Source organism: Cyphomyrmex costatus, unplaced genomic scaffold (genome assembly GCF_001594065.2).
Source record: "Cyphomyrmex costatus isolate MS0001 unplaced genomic scaffold, Ccosl1.0 scaffold18, whole genome shotgun sequence".
Classification (NCBI taxonomy): domain Eukaryota; kingdom Metazoa; phylum Arthropoda; class Insecta; order Hymenoptera; family Formicidae; genus Cyphomyrmex; species Cyphomyrmex costatus.
Genome location: NW_017275824.1, coordinates 1,019,728 through 1,039,959, shown reverse-complemented (window position 1 = coordinate 1,039,959; position 20,232 = coordinate 1,019,728). Strand labels below are relative to the sequence as shown.

Below are 20,232 nucleotides of genomic sequence, written 5' to 3'. Positions count from 1 at the left end.
ATAATTTTTATTGCACGTATTTCCACGGATAGGCGACACGCGCTTTATCAATTTATTTTAAAGTATTATTATAGTATGCGCGCTTGCAACATTGTAACAGTTCGTCACTATTATCATATCGCTTGAACTGCGATAAGATCTTACACGCAAGAATAATTTTACATTAACTTTTTACAATGATTGTTAAGTTGATATAAAATAAAATAAGGGCAAAGAAGGAACAGGGACGACTCTTAAAAAAAAGACTTTGAAACATCTTCAGTTTGCTTTCTAAAAAAGAAAATCCAGAATATATCGAGCCACAAAGTATAGCGATATCTCGGATCGGTAGTCGCATCCGAGGTGCTGACTCAGAGACCACACCGTACGATCGTCGCGTAAACAAAGAGAGTTCTTACTTTACTGATTTACGCCGTGCGTTGCACTTAAGGGCATTGCCGTTTGGTTGGTATTGACTCGGGGCTATCGAGGTGTTGTCGGGGTTAACGAACGGCAGACAAATAAATGGCTCTCGTACGAAAACATCGACCAGGACAAAAGGAAACTGGCAGGAACGAGAGAGGATGGTAAAAGCGAGTCGAAGTGGGATGTGTCAAGAGAGGGTCGAGAGAAAAGCAGTGAGCGCGAAAGGAGGTAGAAACGAAAAAGTAAGGAGTGTGCAACGGGCGCGCGTGCACGTGGCAGGGACGGTGGCGTAGAAAAATGTGGCTGCGCGAGAAAAGTTTGCCGGCAGTAAGCAGCTTCGGTGAATTCCTTCTGGATATCCCAGTTAAAGTGCGCCGCTTTGAAACTGGGCGCTCGTTGGGTACGCTGAGTTCCTCACTTTCGGACGTCGTTCGTTATATTGTCTTCCTTTTTGACTCGCGGAAATTGTTCGACCGTGACTTTTTATTGTCGCAGATTGTCCACGGATTCAGATGCATTAGTTCTTTTTACAATCGATAGTCAAATTGTGTCTACATGTTAATTAAGCACTTTATTAAGTTATCTCTTTCTTTTCTGATATCATTACTATAAATTATTTATTCTTTTTTGTTGCCAAGCTCCGATTTATACCTGTTGATTTATAATAGTGTTTAAGTCCGAGACTTTGTTCCTCGTAATGACGCTCCTGAGAACCAACAACAGCTAGAATTCCTCTTACAAGCACGGTGCGGTAAACAATACTGACTTTGTAAGAGGTCTTCGGTTGCACCTCGCTGGTCCTCCAATTCCTTCGCACTTCGACATAAAGATGTGTCGACATCTCTTAAGTAATGGATAAGTTTTTTGATTAATTGTTGCCATTTAAATTACATGACAATTTTTCCATTTTTAAATGTATTTGAAATTAACTTTTGGAAATGCATTTTGCTATCGGGCTGCTTGTCTATTTAGACGTATACTTGTGAGAAAATAGTAGGGACAAATTAAGACATGTTGTAAATAGAACATTTCTAATATTTTTATCTTTTTGTAGAGACAACTTTATTACAGTTAGCTTTTTTAATATGTTTTTCCATTTATCATTTTTTTTTGCAACTTTTAATTGTCGTTGCTACTTCGAAGTGTCTTCCTTTATCCAAATATTTTTTTAAATGTATGTATAATAAATATTTCAACTTATACCTTTTCTATTTTGCGAAACGACTTACAAATTGCTGACACGCGAGAGTATTTATATAAAGTTCTGTTTTTATATCTATCGTCCATCAGGACAACGCAACCGTCATATGATAGCTATTGTATTTCCTCTATTTCCAGCCGATATTCTTTCGATGCGAGACTTTCGAGCGAGAAATATAGCAAGAAAGTCGAGATAGAAATTCACTCTTTCTCCTACGAAATACTTTCTTTCTCATTTCTCCACTTTTCCTGGCGGTGAACTGGATATTCTCTCATCCTTGTATCAACTGCAATTTTTCCAAGTTATTTTGATATGAGCTGCTATTTTCGTATGTCATAAGTATTAAATAAATTTCAAGATGTAGATTTTATAGTAGGAACTGTATCGAACAAATAACTTAATTGTGCAAGCTGATTTTAATTATTTTGATAAACGATGCTTTACGATCGTTTTACGCAATAAATTGATGTAAGGCTTTAAGGTCCAGTTTCACAACTCACGGTTAACTCTTGACCGAGGTTCAACTTATTTCTCATCTCTTTCCGATTGAAATTCTAGGAATTGTAATTCTAGAAACCTCACTTAAGAGTTATCCATGAGTTGTGATTGGGTCTAAATCATTATTTTGTATATCTCCAAAAGATGTAAATGGTATATATATATCATATATATATAATATACCGAATGTGCGGTCAATTTAGTACAGTGCTATTAATTCCAGTGAGTGTGCTGGCTGCTGTCTGCGAGAGTTGGTACAAATTATCAATTACAAATGCTATTTTAACGTCACGTGCGCGGTCATTTATGCATGGTGGCAGAATATTCCATTTTCGTCTTTCGAAAATCAAACGAACATTAACGAGCACGCGGGAACAGTAGGACTTCCATTACTATAATTAGTCGAAATGCATAGTGCACGAGACGTGTCGCACTTGTGTATTTTAGCGACGTGAAAGCTTTTAACCAATCCATTCTCTTCTACTCTCTTTGAAACAACAATTAAAGCAGTTTGAGAGAGGTTGAGAATATTAAAAGTTTTATGAAAATGCACAGCGAATTGTTGAAAAAATTGAATGGTTTATTCTGTAATAATAAACTTTGTATTCATTAATTGATATTATTTCCGAGTCTCTAATCTGTCATAATACGATACAGTCTTTCGCAAGCTGCACAAGAGAACAATAAAGAAAGCAACATTGTGATTTTGGCCATCATATTGAAAGTATCAGGAAGTGACTAGTGCAGAATTTTGCGGTGATTTATCGGTGAGAAACGCGCGCGGAAATGCTCCCGGAATGGCAATATCTCTGAGGGAGAGATCAAGAAGGCAGGAAACCCGCGGGAAATTCGATCACCCGGATATTACTCCGATTCTGCGTCTCTAGCTGAGCGAGAAACTTTCGGGAGGATGAGGAAGTGAACTTTAAAAGTAGAAAAATAATCTCCCGCGTAGCAACTTCCACGGCGAAAACGCTCGCGTCGAATGCCACGAGGCCATTTCTTATCGTGGCTATTATTTCAGCTACTTTGACTTTGCTCGAGATCATTGTTTCTCTCGTGTTATTACCGCTATTTTAGTCAGACATTCGAGAACAAATTAAATCTCCCACAATTTGGCATACGTTTGTTTCCACTTCGTTCGCCTGTATTTTTTTATCTGTTGTCAAATCAATTTTACGTGTACTGCCGATATTCTAATTCTTCTAAAGTATACATTATTAGAGGGTAATAGAAATTAGTATTTTGTATAAAGGTGAGAGCACGCAAAGTCTTGCATAATGCATAAGAAAATGCACCATTCAAAATCCTTTCTTTCCTTCTTTTCCATGAAATAAAAGACTCTGGTTGATTTTCTTACGCTTTATGCGTTATGCAAGAATCTGTGCTCCTGTCCTTAGTCTTAGGATATGTCATAAGCTGATCACAGAACGTATTTGCATCTTAAGACGGTTTTAAAAAATAAGAATGGATTCTGAATACTCAGGTGAATATTGATATAATTTTTTATATAGAATTTTTAACCGTTTTGCCTCAAAGTTGTCGTCGATTTCGCTGGATGTCTATCGGAGGTAGCATCAGTTGTTTAACAGAAAACACATTCTAGGCTCGGTTGAATTTATTACCCGACACGTAGTTGACGTATCCGTGTCGCGTCACTTGCATATCCGCTAGGCAATATGCGCATCCGTTAATCAACCCTGAATGCTCTTACGTAACGTACACAACCGAATAGCGCGTAGCAATTCTTGTCTTCTCCTGAGGGAACTCGCATAGATACGTTTGAATTACGTACCGCCGTAACGTTCTGTGTGTATTTAACGTACGATCCGCCCATAGATTTCCATCAATCTATAAATGGATAATTTATTAGTACTAAGCATATTGAATTTTTTGTGGTGATATATGTATACATACGGTTATACATTGACTTTGCTGTATTTTTAGAACGAGGTTGATATTCATATTATGCATAATAATGAATATTACACTACGCTGTATGGGGCTATATTGTGCCGCTTATATAAATCGCATTAAAAGTAAGAAACTCATAAACGTCGAACTTGGCCATTATGCAACACACGCATACACATGTACGTACACCCATGGCGCGGAAGAAGCACGCACGAGAGAGGCTGGAACCCCACGGTGTGGGGCGGTGCCACGAGATTATAATACCGAACGAGTTTAACGCGCAGAAATTTAATTTCGCGACATGCTCGTAACTTCCACCGGTGCAACTGCAATTTGCATCTCTGCGCGCGCGCGCGCGTTGAATCCACCGCGATTGCAATCAAACTGAAAAACGAAGTTGACCTTTGCGAGCCGCGTAATCCAAAACCGCGCACGGCTTTAACGCAATGCAATTCACGTGGTGCAGCCGAAGTTACATGTACGGGGCGCAATCCGCGGGTGAAATTTCTCTGCTTGTTACGTCGAGACTCGCTTTTTTCTCGATTCCCTTGCGTTGAAGCGCCAACAGGCGCGGATTAATTCGCTAACGCAAATTCCATCACGGTTGGCATGGACCGCAATAATAAAGTTTGTTTACTTTGGAATTCTCTGTTGAATTAACGAATCCACTCATGATGATTCGCTCATGGGCGAGATATAATATTAATTATGGCGCGACGTATGCAAATTGTTTCGTTTAAATCATAACGCATGTCCACTCTCGCGTGCACGTGATGATTATCCTCTCCGTTAAATATTTCCCTTACGTTCTATTTTTGACGGCTATTTAATTAACGCAATAATTATATAATAATCCCATTGGAATAAAATTGGCCCTGTGACAGTAGTTAAATTAGCCGAATGTAATCGTCGTGTTTGACTCACAAATTTAATCGTGCACGTTTAATCGTGAATACGATTAAATCACCGTGGCAGTTATAACGCGGACGTTAGAGCACGCAGAAGCACGTCTCTGCGAAAGTTATGTCGACGATTTTTCAGAACGAGCTACCGCCACCGCCACTGGCATCGCGATGCTTGAATATTCATGAAAAGTGAACAAGTCGCCGCGTGCACATTCGCTTATCATATACGAATAGCGATGCGTGTCGCATCAAGATGCACCACTATTCGAGATGCGTTCGCGGAAAAAATCATTAGTTTTCACTAGCGATTACACACGGCAAAATATAATTATAAACCTAGAAAGTCCGACGGGAAAGTTAGAACAGCGCGAGTGCACGTTTACGTATTTATGAAGGGTTATTATGGCATGTCGTGCGTGAAACTGGAATGCAGATGAAGACGGGAGGCAAAGATGCCTCTCTCGCGTCTTGCAAACTTTGATTGCGAACATCTCCGTGCGTACTGTATGTGCCAGTAAAATTGAGCAATCTAATAGTGCAATATGTATAGATATGAGGATGGAAGATATCCTATCAGCTTCTCTATGACAGATTGAAATAATCGGCAGAATTGGATTTACGAGCGTATTTGTATTTCGTTGAAATATTTATCATTTTTTTACAATAATTACTGGACGCATTTCGTTAATAAATTATCGTCGATTAATATTATTGATCAGAGGATGTGATACCAACTGGTAAAGTCTGTATTTTATTCATACTGTATCTATTTAATATACGCAATTGATGATTAAAATCAGAGAAATGTTAAAGAAAATAAAGAGAAATATTAAATATGCGATACAAATACGCTTTTAGTAATTAATCATTTATTTTATCTCGTTATTTTGCATATCATCAAGTATAATATTAACCCAAATAAGTGTAAAACATAATAAAATGTAAAGTGTCAAGCTTGTGTCTGTGACAACATAATACATTTGTCACGTAGATCCTAGCATAAATAAAATATTCATCGGACGTAATTGGGTAACTAATTAGAATAATGAAATATCGTCCAATGCTTCTCTGCTTCATTTCTACTTGAAAGTTTAATGGAGAAATCGTATGTCATTCTCATGCCAGCGAGGAAAAGCAGTTGCAGCGGCGTATGCTCTCTGCACATCCATTTCAATATTACGTTATTCTTCATTAATTCTCTAATATATTGTCTTATACGAAGCAAGTCGGAAAATGTATCGTACGTACTTTGCGAACTTTAAAATTATTACTGACTTTGCATATTCGTGTGCGAAACGGTACGTAGATATTAATTAGATCATATTTTAATCAAAAGATTACACAGTATTAATTTGATCAAACGGAAATTAGGAAATTTTCATATTACTTCCACTATTCGCAAGCAGCGACGATCGAGCCACTCTGCATAACGCGTCGATACATTTGATCCGATGACTGACGCTCATAAAAATACAGGTTATATGTTCATAAAACCAGGATCAAAGGAACTGCGATATGCGAATTGGTTGAAAAATCGACTGCCAGTATAATCGCGCGCGGACGAGCTCGTATAGGCACGCATGGAAATTGCACATGCTGGAGTCTTTGAAGTACCTAGGGACTGATTTACCGATCGGCTATTATGTCGTTTTATTCTCGAACGAGGCAAATAGTGAAAAATTGCAACGGCGAAAGCGCACAAGCAGATGCGTAAAACACATTGAATTAGATAGCGAGTATTATCGATGATAATATCGCTTTATCTTTATACTTTAACAAATACATTGTGAGAACAAATACGATGAGAGTCGCATTCTTCACGTTACAATAATAAATTTATTAGTTACGATTTTTTTTATATTTGGCGTAAAACAATTCCTAGATATTATAGAAATAATATCATTGATTTCGCCACATTTTTTTAGATATTTAATTGTAGATACTCAAATTGCTGCAAATTTTTTTTATTTTCTCGTTCTCATGTTTTTTTTTTCTAAAAGTCAAACCTTTTCCAATAGACTTACTTTGCAAAAATATTTTTTGGCATGGCACTTTTGTATCGGTACTTGATTAAATACTCATGATCAAATAGAGCGTGCAATTCACTCTCGGGAATTTACATAATCATTTCTGGAAGCTGTACAAAAGTCGACCCGCGGCGCAAAAATTTATACGAACCCGGTGAGAGCCAACGGCGAAATAATGTGAGGAAACTTTTCCCAACGAGAAAGAGAGAGAGAGAGAGAGAGAGAGAGAAATGCTCATAGACACGCTGAAGTCTTCATCGAATAGTAGACGATGCAAACAACTTCGGTGAACGATAAAAATATACAGATAAAGTTTTGCGTTTGTAATTTTTATTGCACGTTCGGCGAGAAACGTTCTGACCTATTATAGATTCACGACGCAATCAAGAATGGACAAACAAGGGGAAGTTGCCTTGCGTCCCGTTTGTGGTCTTACGCGGAACACTAGAGGAGCAATTGCTGACTTATCCAATAATGAAGACTTCAATATTTCGCAGAATATATTGATTATTTGTAGACGACTGACGGTCGATCATTAATCACTATACGCTATGATTTAGTAATCATCCAATTTTCTCACTGTCGCTGTCATTTTCTAAAAAAAATTGAAAATTTTTTTTCTTTATTATATATATATAATTATATATAATCAGTCAAATATTAATCAAGTTTTTCTATTTTTATCGATGCTTAATTGAATTTTGTCAACGTCGATTTAATATACTTAACGACGACAAAAAAGATCATTAAGAGACATAAAGTATAGTCACGAGCGATCAATTATGAGAACCGATATCGTTATTCTGCCGCACTGCATGTAATTCTCGAGAATCGTTTGATATCTTTCAAAGGATATCTCGAGGAAGAGAAATAGAAATAGATGATCGTTCTTGAAGCGCACAATGGTTGGAACGAGACTGTTTTGTTCCGTTTGAATAAATCTTCTGGTGTTCATCTAAAACTGGGCTGCAACATTTTTCCCGAAATACTTCGGTAAACGTATAAGGCCTCGCTGAATAATAAATTTCGTTCTCGAACTGTGTTTGTCTACGGATCTACAATTCAGGCGTCGCCAATCACGTCATTGTGTGGTTTCGTCTCGTAGTATAAAGAGAAGCGAAACCGCACGTCATGCGTCACGTTCACGGGATCAAAAGGCATATCAACGTGCAACATTCGTGGGAATAGACAGTTTATATCAATTTTGTTTAAAAATATTTTGTTTAGAAAATTAATTACTACGCTTTGTATTTAATAATTTAACTGGCTACGCAAGAAAATATATAATAAATTTTATTAAATTGTTCTATTTATCACATAGTGTTTAGCTAGAAACTGAAGATGAGGAAGAGAGAAAGAGATAACGTGTAATAATTCTATCCTTCAAATTTATATTTTCTATATTTAACATAAAACAGACGTAAGAAAGAAGCATAAGGAGGAAGTGAAGGAATTTTTCCTTCTATGCAATTGGAGCCAATTACGATTGATGCGACGTATTCTGAATTACAAGAACAAATATATTCCCTCATCGTGTCATTCTGATGCGATCGTGACACATCGCGTCGCGACGCCGCGAGGGATGGATCCAAAACGGATGACACTCATCGTCAGCCGGCTATTCGTTTTTGTGCACTTCTACTTCCGGAAAAAGCCACCGCACGGCTGACATCGCTGGCCTGGTACGATAAATTACCGCAGGGACAACGAGCGCGAGCATTCTCCGTGAATTTCCCTTATCACAACGCACGTGACCGAGTTTGCTCGTAACATCGGTATATCTTGAAAATCCGGTCTTCTGAAAGAAAGAAAGAAAGAAAGAAAGAAAGAGAGAGAGAGAGAGAGAGAGAGAAAGAGAACCGTTACGAAAATTCGCAACACCCGTAATACTTCTCTGGAAACTTTTGCCCTTAATATTAGATATAGAAAGTATTGATGCTTCTTCATCGACAACTGGATTTTTAACATTGATATTTTACCTTCGCTACTTGCTGGGTGTCGATATCATTATTAATCTAATAAAATCGACCATCCATCAATAACAACCAATAAAATGTTTATTTGTATCGTCAAAGCATGTATCACTTGCTGACATTAAGAGGCTTAAATGGCACTCTGTCAACATGATAGAAATAATAATAGCCTCTATTTTTGGCCCATCAATCTTGCTATATTTTAAAAACATTTTTTAGAAACTTGGTGGCGCGTTATATTAAATGTTGCGGTGAACGGAAATTTTCGGCGCATAGTAACTGTAATTTCAGTATAACAAATATTTTCAGAATCGAAACGAGATAGATTAAAGAAGCATGAAACATGAAAGCAGAAATGTTTAATATTTTTTTCTATTTCTTTGTCAAAGTTGCATGCAGAGTTCGAAGTTTATTTTATCACTCATATATAGTATATAAATATTGCGTATATATACTATACACACATTCAACTATATAGAAATAATCGATTGGTTGTAACATTGGTTATTCTCTATAGTTCGCTGATACTGTGTGCAAATCCACTTAGCCTCCCGGCTGTTTCGTTTGTGTCAAATTTTTGCGATATATCGACCATTTTTTCTTTTTTATCAGTAATTTAATATTTCACAATTTGATCCTAGCTACTACGATTTAATATATCGCGTAGATATTTTTAACGCATAACCGCACCACGTACGGTCAATTACCGATCGTGTCGCTGGATGAATTTATTAGTGTGTCGTTTATTAGAAGAAATTACGCGGTCGCGTTATGGTAAATAAATTAAAACGCTTCTATCCATGGGCGAAAGTGCAACGCACGAAATTATCTTATCTAGGTCAATCAGACTATGTGAGCAATATGATAATTATTATCAGCTATGACTTTCAGAGATGAGCCATGCAAATTTTCCGCAATTTTTTACGAGTTTTTTTGAACGAGAGTTTTTTTTTAGAACTGCACTCTATGATTTATTCAAGAAGACGAGCTATTGCTGCGACAGGAACGCGCAATTTAAATAGTGAGATCGATGTTGCAGATCAGAGACAAGCGCGTCACGTGTCGCTTTCCGTAATGTTTTTAACGATTTTTCCAACGCCGTTTGCGGCATTTATTCGCGCGGCGTAAATAACGGATATAATAGCTGGCAATAACGCCGGTCGAGCGACGCGCTAAAGGTATAATTTACGATAAAAATGCGATCGCCGATATCACCGTGAATATCGATTTTATAATGTAGAATGAACCGAGCCGCGGATGAATAGAATCCTTCGATAGTATAGAATGCATGGACAAATGGAAAAGACTGCTGCTTATTAAGAATTTATCCGGAATGCTTTTTAGTCGTCTCTCAATTCAATATATCTAATAATGAATATTGAAAAACTTTGCGTGAAATTTTTACTTCTCAAATCGCCAACGGGAATCGCTATCAGAAAAAAATTTAGTTGAATTGAATCCATTAAGCAATTTATTAAATAAAAAGATCCATAACAGTAAAATAATACAAAGGATGGAAAAATAGAGTCTTTCTCTGTGGAATCGTAGAAATGAAATAATTTTGATATCTTTAAGCTTGCGAAACAAGCGACTTGGTTTTATTATTATTCCTTGTTATATACTCAAGAAAATCCAAATGAAATATAAAAGAAAAATACAAATATTTTATTGTATATAATTTTAAGTTACCATTCGACTGGCATTGCAGTTTCACTTTTCGAAAAGCGGCAGTCTGAAAGATTCGAGTAATCGTTACGTTCCAGGCAAAATAATTGCAAGTGTACTATACAAGCAACACGCTTGATTTAATTGCATACGTTAGCTATCTCGATCGTGATTCTTTTTGCCGGTTCGCAATTACGGCGACCGCGGTGAGGAAAAATTACCAACAAGAATGGGGAAACGAGACGGCCGTGCCGGAAATGAGACGGCAGAGGAGAGGCGCGGAACGGTGGTGCTTTTAATGACTCCATGGCGCGCTTTTCCGCGATATCTGTGCGCGGTCGGTGGTGCCCCACGCGTACTGTACCTTTCTAAATTATTGCTGGCGATTTGTTTGCCTCCCGGATTCGCCCGCCAGAGAATCCCGTGCGGATTAATCGATCGAAGTGTCGCGGATCAACGATTAATTATAGACGCTAAACCGAAGAGATGTAGTGGGTCGTTTGAAAATTTGGGTCGTATCCCGAGAGCAAGCCGATTTGTGAAAAAGCGCGTTTGGTGCGATCGATTCAGTTTATTTGAAAGATGTAGTTATGGCGAAAACACGCTCTAGCGATGACGTGAGAGAAGAATATCATACATCGATTGATTTGTTTGCAGGCTTGCGATTGCCTGGGAGTCAGTAAGGAGTGCGACTACTTCGGTCTGAAGTATCAAAATGCGAAGGGCGAAGAACTCTGGTTGAATCTAAGGAACCCCATAGAGCGGCAGACTGGCGGTGGTGTAGCGCCTCTAAGATTCGCTCTGAGGGTTAAGTTTTGGGTACCGCCTCACCTGTTGCTGCAGGAAGCCACCAGGTAAGGAAAATTAATCAGCACGAGCTGAACTATTATTTGTTCAAATATTTGTCGCGACTGAATAGATTCAGATATTTTAAGAACAATTCGTAAATATATCTTTAACGACTTAGATACGTAAACAGTTATAAAACGTTTGAAATAGTAATTATCTGCGGTACGTAAATATCATTAATTTCTGGCCGAACGTTTTAACACTAAAATTGTCGATGATACTATTTTGGTTTTGTTAATTATTTCAATGGTTATATTAGATTAGATATACTATTATAGAAAATTGATGATATGTAAATATAATAACGATCATTATTGTACAAATAATATCAAGATAATTGCCTACTAAAAAGAAGGGTAGAGAAAATTATAAGCAAATTGGCTGGATATCATCGATGCAATTCTAGTGTTAATCAAAACTGCTTTTATCCTTCATGTACCTGCATATGATTGTTTAACGACGTAGTAATGTAGTTTTGCGTTTATGGGTCGTCCATGAACGAGGATTTAAAGGGGGATCTCTACATGTAATCTCGTAATCTCCCAAAGGGCTCGCAATGTTCGTCGTCTCTTGACAATCGGGAGATTTAGGTGGACGAATAGTTTACACGTTCAACGGACAAGTGATCCCCCGTGATTGATTGGTCGTCGTCGATGTGATTTCAAGCAGAAGCTTATTTCGGGGATTACTGTGCGACATTATCTATTAGACGTCAATGATGCCTAACGGGATCATGATAATTGATAATCTCACAATAAGACTCCTCTAGCAAACTCTTAATTCTGGTAGAGCTCTTAATCCAATTGTCCCACCATCTTTGTTTTTTTGAAATAAATTTCCAGTATCGGTAACTGGAAGTAGTTAGACCAATCCCTCTTTGCTACCGTCGTCGCTTTAATTACAGGACATTTGCATTGTCTTCGAGTCCTTTCGATACCACCAGCCTCAGACCCTTTTGTGTCTTTTATCGATCCTCGAATGTTTAATACACGAAGCTAGTTTTAAAATTCAATCCAAGTTTCACTTCGTAACGTCTATTACACGATTGCGAATTCCGTTAATGCGATATGAATTCAAATACGATATTGCTTTCTGTATGTAGTTTATGATAATATATGTAATAAATCCCACGAAGGTATAAAACCGTCCGGTTGTATTTTTTAAATCAACATCCGACATCGTAAACTGCGAAATGAGAAACTGCCTCCGGGAAATATAGGTACGTCGCGAATGTTCGGCTGGAAAGCATGAACTCGTTTTGTTTGAAGTTCTGATTGGCTCGTTACCGCGGCACGACGCCGCGTATTCAAAGCGAAATTCGCCGCAAACTCTCCGTGGCAGTTGCGAATTGCGTCCGCTGTAATCCGATGCGCGAGTGCACTCGTGCGAATGCAACAGCGAAAGGACGATACGGAGGCTTTCGTCCGAATTGAAAATTGTTTTTGCCATAAAAAAGCTCTTCCCTTTTCGAGGAGAAAGAAAGAGAATAATAATGAAAGGAAGAAAGGAAGGAAGAGAGGGATAGAGAAACGTGGCAAGAGGTGGAAATAGACGAGAAGAGAAAGAGAAGGAACGCACGAACGTTCGTTCGTGCAATCAGTCGGATTCCTTGAGCGCGATCCGCACGATCCATCGATCCTGCAGCGAGCACGTACGAAATTGCATGCTGGCTGGCGTTGCCGTGAGAGTACTGATTGCATATCCGGCGATATCGCGTTGTCGAATATGTGTTTTCGAGCGCGAGTACGAGATCGACACGCTGCACCGGTGCGCTTCTCCGCATGAGACACACGGTAAATAATGTTATGCACGGCGCCGTGCGATTTATTTTGCATTATTCGCGGCATTTGTATCGACGCCACCCCGATACGTGACATTTCGCGACTGTGCCTCAATACAATTGCTGTATCACGAAATTGAATCGCATCGGTGGAGAGCAGGGAATATTTGGGGAGCTTTCACGGAATTTTCTCTTATCGTAGATTTCCACCGAACGGATCACGTTTGACGATGAAAATTTTTGACTGAAAAATTTAATGAAAAAGTAGTTTGTGAATAGGTAGATTTTAATTGCAATTTTTCTGCGGATGTGTAAATCCTAAACTCATTTATTTATATTAGAGCCATGGGATGGGATTTTCATTTGATGAGACAAGTCGATACAAGTCATCTTCGTCTCACTGAATATACCAAGAAAGATAGAATATTGTTTGTCGATTTGTGTCACTAAATTGAAAGCACCCCTCGAATAATTAGTCAGAGAGGCGAACCGATGTTATGTATTCTGATTGGTCATCACAAATGACCAATCATGAGACTGATTGAATTGTGTTATACATGACTACCAAATGGACAATTCCATATATCGGCAGCCGTTAGGGATTTCGCACAATCAAAGAAATAGGGAATAGGAGAGCAGGGAATAACAGATTTCAAATATTGAAATAGAACCAACTATGAATACCGATCTAAAACTCTAGTCTATGTTTTGGAGAAGTAGTTATATATAGGTACCCAAATTTCGCATCGGTAGATTCTTCCCTTTGACGATTAAGCTTTGAAAAGTGGCGACATGCTCTCTATCATTTGTAAGTCCTTAAAGCTTTTTGCGGTTTGCAAGGCAGAAAAATTCTCGACAATCTGGCAACAATCGCTCGCTCTCGTGTCGAAAATTTCTAGCGAATCAATGTAATTAAATATAGTCAGGTAGGTTGTATTCGTAATTAGTAGCGGCCCGCAGATTTCATCGGATCGAAACGTAATTTCAATTTAATCGTGGTCGCTCGAATTATCCCGCGTGGAGCTAAACGCGCGAAGAGTAATGCATCCGGCATGCGAATTAATTCGTCACCGGTAACGCGACGCTGCTGTTGTAATTACGTCAGCTGGCGTGACGAACTCCCTCGTCCAATATGTAATTCGTTAAATTTGCAACGAATCCTTCTTCCTCTACGTGCATTGTGAAAAAGACACGATGGTTATGCTTGGACAACCCCATTGCGAAATATTTTCACTAGAAATAATATCCTCTCCAAACTTCGATAAAAGAACAAAAGTGAATTGTCATATTTTAAATCAGTCTGTACATCTATAACGCTGTGAACCGATGAATATTGAAAAATATTCAACTTTAATGTTATAAATTGATGACTTAAATTAATGACGTTTAATTTCTGTAACGTTCGAGGATTAATAAAATTATGATACGAATTTGGAGCAATTAGAATAAATGATTTGTAGGATTTTTCCAGTTTAATTAAATTATTTAATTATTGCGCACAATGTACTGATAATACATACGTACATACTAATAATAGATAAAATATTAAAGCAGAATTTTATTTAATTAAGAAATTACGCTTTTATACAAGTACGCGCGAGTGAAATTTTACGCTTAGCCTGATTACGGCCTCGTCGAAAAAGCCGATTTTACAAGCTCCTCTTGAAGCCTCTTAATCCGTAACGCTTCAACGTCCCTTTCCGACGTGTGTCCTTTGACGTTACCGTGTCGTCGACCGAATTAAATCCGAAATCTACCGAGGGATTCATTTCTCGCAAGTTAATATTGCGCTTTCAGGTGCGATTGGCAGGCGAACTTCACGACATTGCATCATGATCATTACTCAAAATGTAGGTTATTTTATTATAACCCGAGTAGGTTGTCTTTATTATGTGAGAGTTTTTAGTTTGGGCGAATCATAATTAATCTTTCGAAGACCCTTCCCAGTACACGCAGACGTATAAGCGAATTAATCTCTAACAAAATTACGACATTACTACGTCGCGCTTATTTTCCATTTCAGTCGGATTATCTCATAGGGTCGTGTGTATACTCGGTGGTAAAATCCGTGGAATACGGCATGAGCTCGAGCAAAAGGGTTTGTCTCGGGGCTGCCACATAAGATACCACAAAATTAATTCCGACGTGTGGGTCAGATTTAATTACGTTACACCGTATGCCATTCATGCGGTTCTTTTCGTAAAAGAGACGAGAGAATATCATTAAAGTTTTGCGAGACCAACACGTAGGTACCTATTTGTAGAATGGTGCAGACACTAATGGTGATCAGCCAAGCAACATCGAGTTGTAACCATTTATTTTTACATCGTGAATACATGTTCTATTATTTTTGTCTCACAGTATTACTGCATGGACGAGAAGCTGGTGACTGACGTGTTAATAATTTACAAGTCGCCGGAATTAACTGTTCGCGAATTTATTTTTGTTTATTTGATTGATATTTCATTTATTTCGAGTCACGTTAAGCTCGTTACTTTTAGCAGCGATATTTTCATCTACGACTGTTATTTTCTAAAAAGCACAGAAAATTTCGTAAAAACTCAATAACGTTGCGAAACGAGATTGATTTTTCTTTTACTTAGAATACTTCATCATCATATTTTATCACAAGATATAAATCACGCGGTATCACGTTAATTATTTGGCGCTATCGACTTTGCTTGTGATTTATCGATCTGCATTTTTGTCCGCTAACAAAAATACGATTCTCCGATCGGAAATTCGGACCTCTGTCCGTCGCTTCATACTCGGCGCTCGCGTTTGATTTATCGGCGATCTACATTTCGTTTGCAACGACGTCACGACTTTCCCGTCACATTTCGCCCGTAAATTTTAGGAAGATATACGGGCGCGAAGTGACACGCCTCGCCATTATCGCATCGCCGCGTGATCGATGATTAAAAATACAGCGCGTTGGAAATTGCTATATCCATATTTTACGACTGAGACATTACAGCGAAAATTAACGGACTGCGCAATTAATTTCGTAATAATGATTTGCTGCGAAATTTCAATGAACGCCGCCTGTCGGGTTCGTACCTTCGAGTTTATGCCACGGATAGATTGAGGAGCGAAACTCCATCGTTCCGTTCTTATTAATTCGCATTGCACTCTACATTAGCGAAATGTCGCCGGCAGGATCGTCTATCATACGTCGCAACGGTGAGAGAGAGAGAGAGAGAGAGAGAGAGAGAGAGAGAGAGAGAGATCGCTGCAGCCCATTTCTTCCGACCGCGAAGTCGCGACGTTGATAAAGACAAAGTGTTTCCGTATCCGAGGCAGTCGGAACTCATAGTTAATCCGCAGAATTACAACTTCTCATAAGAATACTATAAAGCGCAAGTCATTCGTCATTTCGCTCGCACCACGAAGATCCCGAGGATTTGCGTTTGAGGAGAATATTCTCGAAAGTCAAGGATTACAAACAATATCGTCTCTTTTAGCAATTGATAAAATCATGGTTCTAATTAATTCAAATATTTATAAGAGAACACAGCAATTTATGAGTTTACCGTAAATATTATTTGATTGGATATTTTGGATTTCTTTGAGAAAGTTATTATTCCATTAATTATTATTTGCTCGTAATATGTTCGTAAATAATTACGTAAATGTCAATTGAGAAATTATAAAAAAATAACATGAGAACTACAATCGTTATTAACATTCCTGTATGTAAATTTAACTATTCGATATGCAAATTTGATATTTTAGCTGTTAGTACATTATCTAAATTTATATAGACCATTATTCGCATGTATGAGGAGACTATATATATTACAATTTTACATCTGTATTTCAATATTTACATCCGAATCACAAATGCTTTTTACTAGCACTCTACTCTTTATTTAAAGTTTATTTCGACACTATAGGACATGACATTCGCAATTTTTATGATCAATGGGACTACCAGAATCAGTATGACTTTGATATTTCGATGAAAATACATATGATATATAAAAATACTTAGGAAATACATAGAAATGCTCATATATATGAGTGTGCATTAAAATCTGTAACATCAAATAAATATCAAACAGCGCTAAAATTGTTAAAATACTACAAATTTGCGATTACACGTTTTAACGTAGCATTGAAAAAAAATACCTTCTAAAAGTTAAACAAACATTTCCGTAGCAGTAATAAACAGAATAAAATAAAATATATATGTCCCGCGCTTTTGCTTGTGCGGATATAAAAAAACCAATCGACAAAAAACGCTCGGACAGGAAACAGCCGTTTTTTATCGTCTGTATGTATTTGCAAAAAAAAAATATTATTCCCCGTCTAAAATTGCGTTCGCGACCGTCCACGCCGCGTGGAAAAAGGCCAGTAGCGCGGCATGTGCTACGTGTTATAAATTATAAGTTTTATCTCTCGCCCGGATACGGCTTAACTCTGATGAAAAGAAAAATGTCGCCGGCGTGCGACGGCGTCAGAAACGGGAACGCTACAAAGGAAGAAATTCGAGTTCATCGCGCTCGCGAGCAAACCTTTTTTCTCATCGCAAACTTGCGACATAGTGCTAATAATTCGTGCGCAAAAATTCAAGAAGATCGAAGTCTTAACATTTGAATAAGAAACATCGGAAATTGAAAGTCGCATTTCTATATTTACGTATCTCCGTTATTATTTTATTTCATAGTTATTTTTTATACAGTTGTGATAATGTTTAAATAAACGAGTGAATTCAGAAATATTTTATTCATTAATATATTAATATTTGTATAGCATTAATATCATATAAGCGTAGCATATATATATATGTGTATATGTATATTCAATGATATTCCGTTCACTAATCCGGGTTTGACAAGAGCGAAACAGTCGACCGGACGAACTATACCTAACAGTGGTATTCATAGCCGGCCATTATTTGATGAATAAGCGTAGTTTCACGAATCTACGAATCTCCCACAATATATGCTAATTCCTCACAAGAAGCCCTATTGTGGTTTCGCGAAACGTAAATCTATGAATAATGATTCGCTATTAATTACGCTTCCAATCGGTAAACGAGGATAGACGACAATCATTTGTGGCTATATATATATATATATATAGAGAGAGAGAGAGAGAGAGAGCACTTCTTAAGACGTGAAATAACTGCATCTATATTTACGCTGCCGTTAATCTTTCGAGTGACCATTGAAGCGTTAGAAACGCAAGTTATAAAGAAGAGCAAAATCATGGATCTTGCACGAAACGCTGCGCAAGTGTTTTACAGCAGTATGGAAGTTTGGCTTTTTCAGTTTGGTCTCCCTTTTGTCCAGTAGCTCCGATCGCTCGATCCTCTTCGCCGAGCTTTTCGCACGAGGCAAAACTCACCGACCGCCGATTTTCGAAAAAGAAGGGTGGGCTGAACGCCAGGGGGGCGGATAACACTGAAGTGTACGTTCGATAAAATAAAAATAAAAGTGTACAACGGACGCGCATTCAAGTAAAAGCGGCTGCGCGCAACATTGAGAGAACGGCTTGGAAAAACTTTCGGCCGAGGAAATCGAACAGATAATCGCGCAGCGGAAAGGGTGAGAGAGAGAGGAAAGGATGCGAGTGCATGTGTCGCACACTAAAAGGGCGAAATAGCACGGCAATGTAACAAAGAATCGAGAACGTAGCAGTGGCAACAAGGAGACGAAATTCGAGAGAGAGAGAGAGAGAGAGAGAGAACGTTTTAAAAATATAAATCAAATTTCGTGACAATGCAGTGTGGGATATTTGTCGTAAAATATTAAAAAATAAATATATTTTTGCTGATAATATATTCAATGATTTTATATTTCACCGTCAAGAAGTCGCATATCAAAATCTATCAAGATGAGATACATTGCTTCTCCTATCGGCGGAATTTACCTCAGACATTTAGAGATGTTGAAAGAGAATAAAAGAGAATATTTCACCTAACATACATGCGGTGAATTTTTTAGAACATTAATTTAACAAAAATTTAAATTTTATGCACGTCATTTTATTAACCATTACGGGAATAAAATCCTTTAACTTTTTACACGAGAAAGTTTTTGGTTCATCGAATTTTTTATCTCTTTGCATTTCAATCAGCGAACTCTATTCCAACTGTATCATTCTCTCAGCATTTTTTCCGCAGTTAAATTTTTTTACGGCCATGGAATGATGACAACTTTGGCAGTTCCACGTGTATTATATATAATTCAGCTCAGTAAAATTTTTTACTGAGCTGCACATTTTTCTTATGTGTCACATTCTAATGTACGGCATCTCAAACTCTCTGGTTGGCTCTTAACTTCTACGATTGCGTCTCTCTTCACTGTCGGCTTGCCTTTCGAAAAGCTCGCAGCGTCAATCTTAAGTCGCACGTTAATGCGTTTACGACGCATCGCGTGATGGCGGATACGTTTTCGAGTACCATCCTGCTCGGAAGAGATTTGTCCCCGGCTGTATGCGAGAGGTGGCGGAGCTCGCAGGAGATGGCGGGTTCATTAGCGAGGGACGACATAATTCAGGGAGTTAGTCGTTTGTAAATCAACCTTGCTGGGTGGTGGGTTAAAGACTCGAGCATGTGTCGCTGCGCGTACCGCGAGAAATTAAATGAAATATTACTCCGTCACGTGGTAATTCTTTAAATAAATTTTAGTTAAATTCGCTGAACGCCAGTGCGTATATGGTTCGCGTTAATTAGCGGCGCTTTATGCTTAAATTTATTACGCCGCATTTGCCAGAACGTCATCTCACGTACATTTGAATAAAGCTTTTAACAAGCGCAAAATGATTGTAAAATAAAATCGCAGAAGAGTGTTGGACTATTCGTTATTGCGCGGAAAATTCTCTTCGCGTGTCGTCGAGATGCATTCGCGTATTCGAGTACCATTCCGTCATTCAAAGCAAATCTTGCGAAGATACGTCGCGTGTGCATTTCCCGTCTGATACGTTGAAGTTAAAACAAATAACAACCACGTCTCGCTTCTGAAGCTCCGTTTTCCCCGAGTTTCATCAATTCTCTCTCTCTCTCTCT

At 38.1% G+C, this 20,232-nt stretch overlaps 1 protein-coding gene across 1 annotated transcript in view; it reads left to right on the top strand.

The window, feature by feature from the left end:
• Positions 1-20,232, top strand: part of dnr1 (E3 ubiquitin-protein ligase defense repressor 1) — a 158,722-nt gene that overhangs the window by 118,633 nt on the left and 19,857 nt on the right. The window contains exon 2 of the mRNA XM_018537653.1: positions 11,246-11,442. Within this exon, the coding sequence (XP_018393155.1) occupies positions 11,246-11,442 (197 nt within the window). The remainder of the gene's footprint in view (positions 1-11,245; positions 11,443-20,232) is intronic.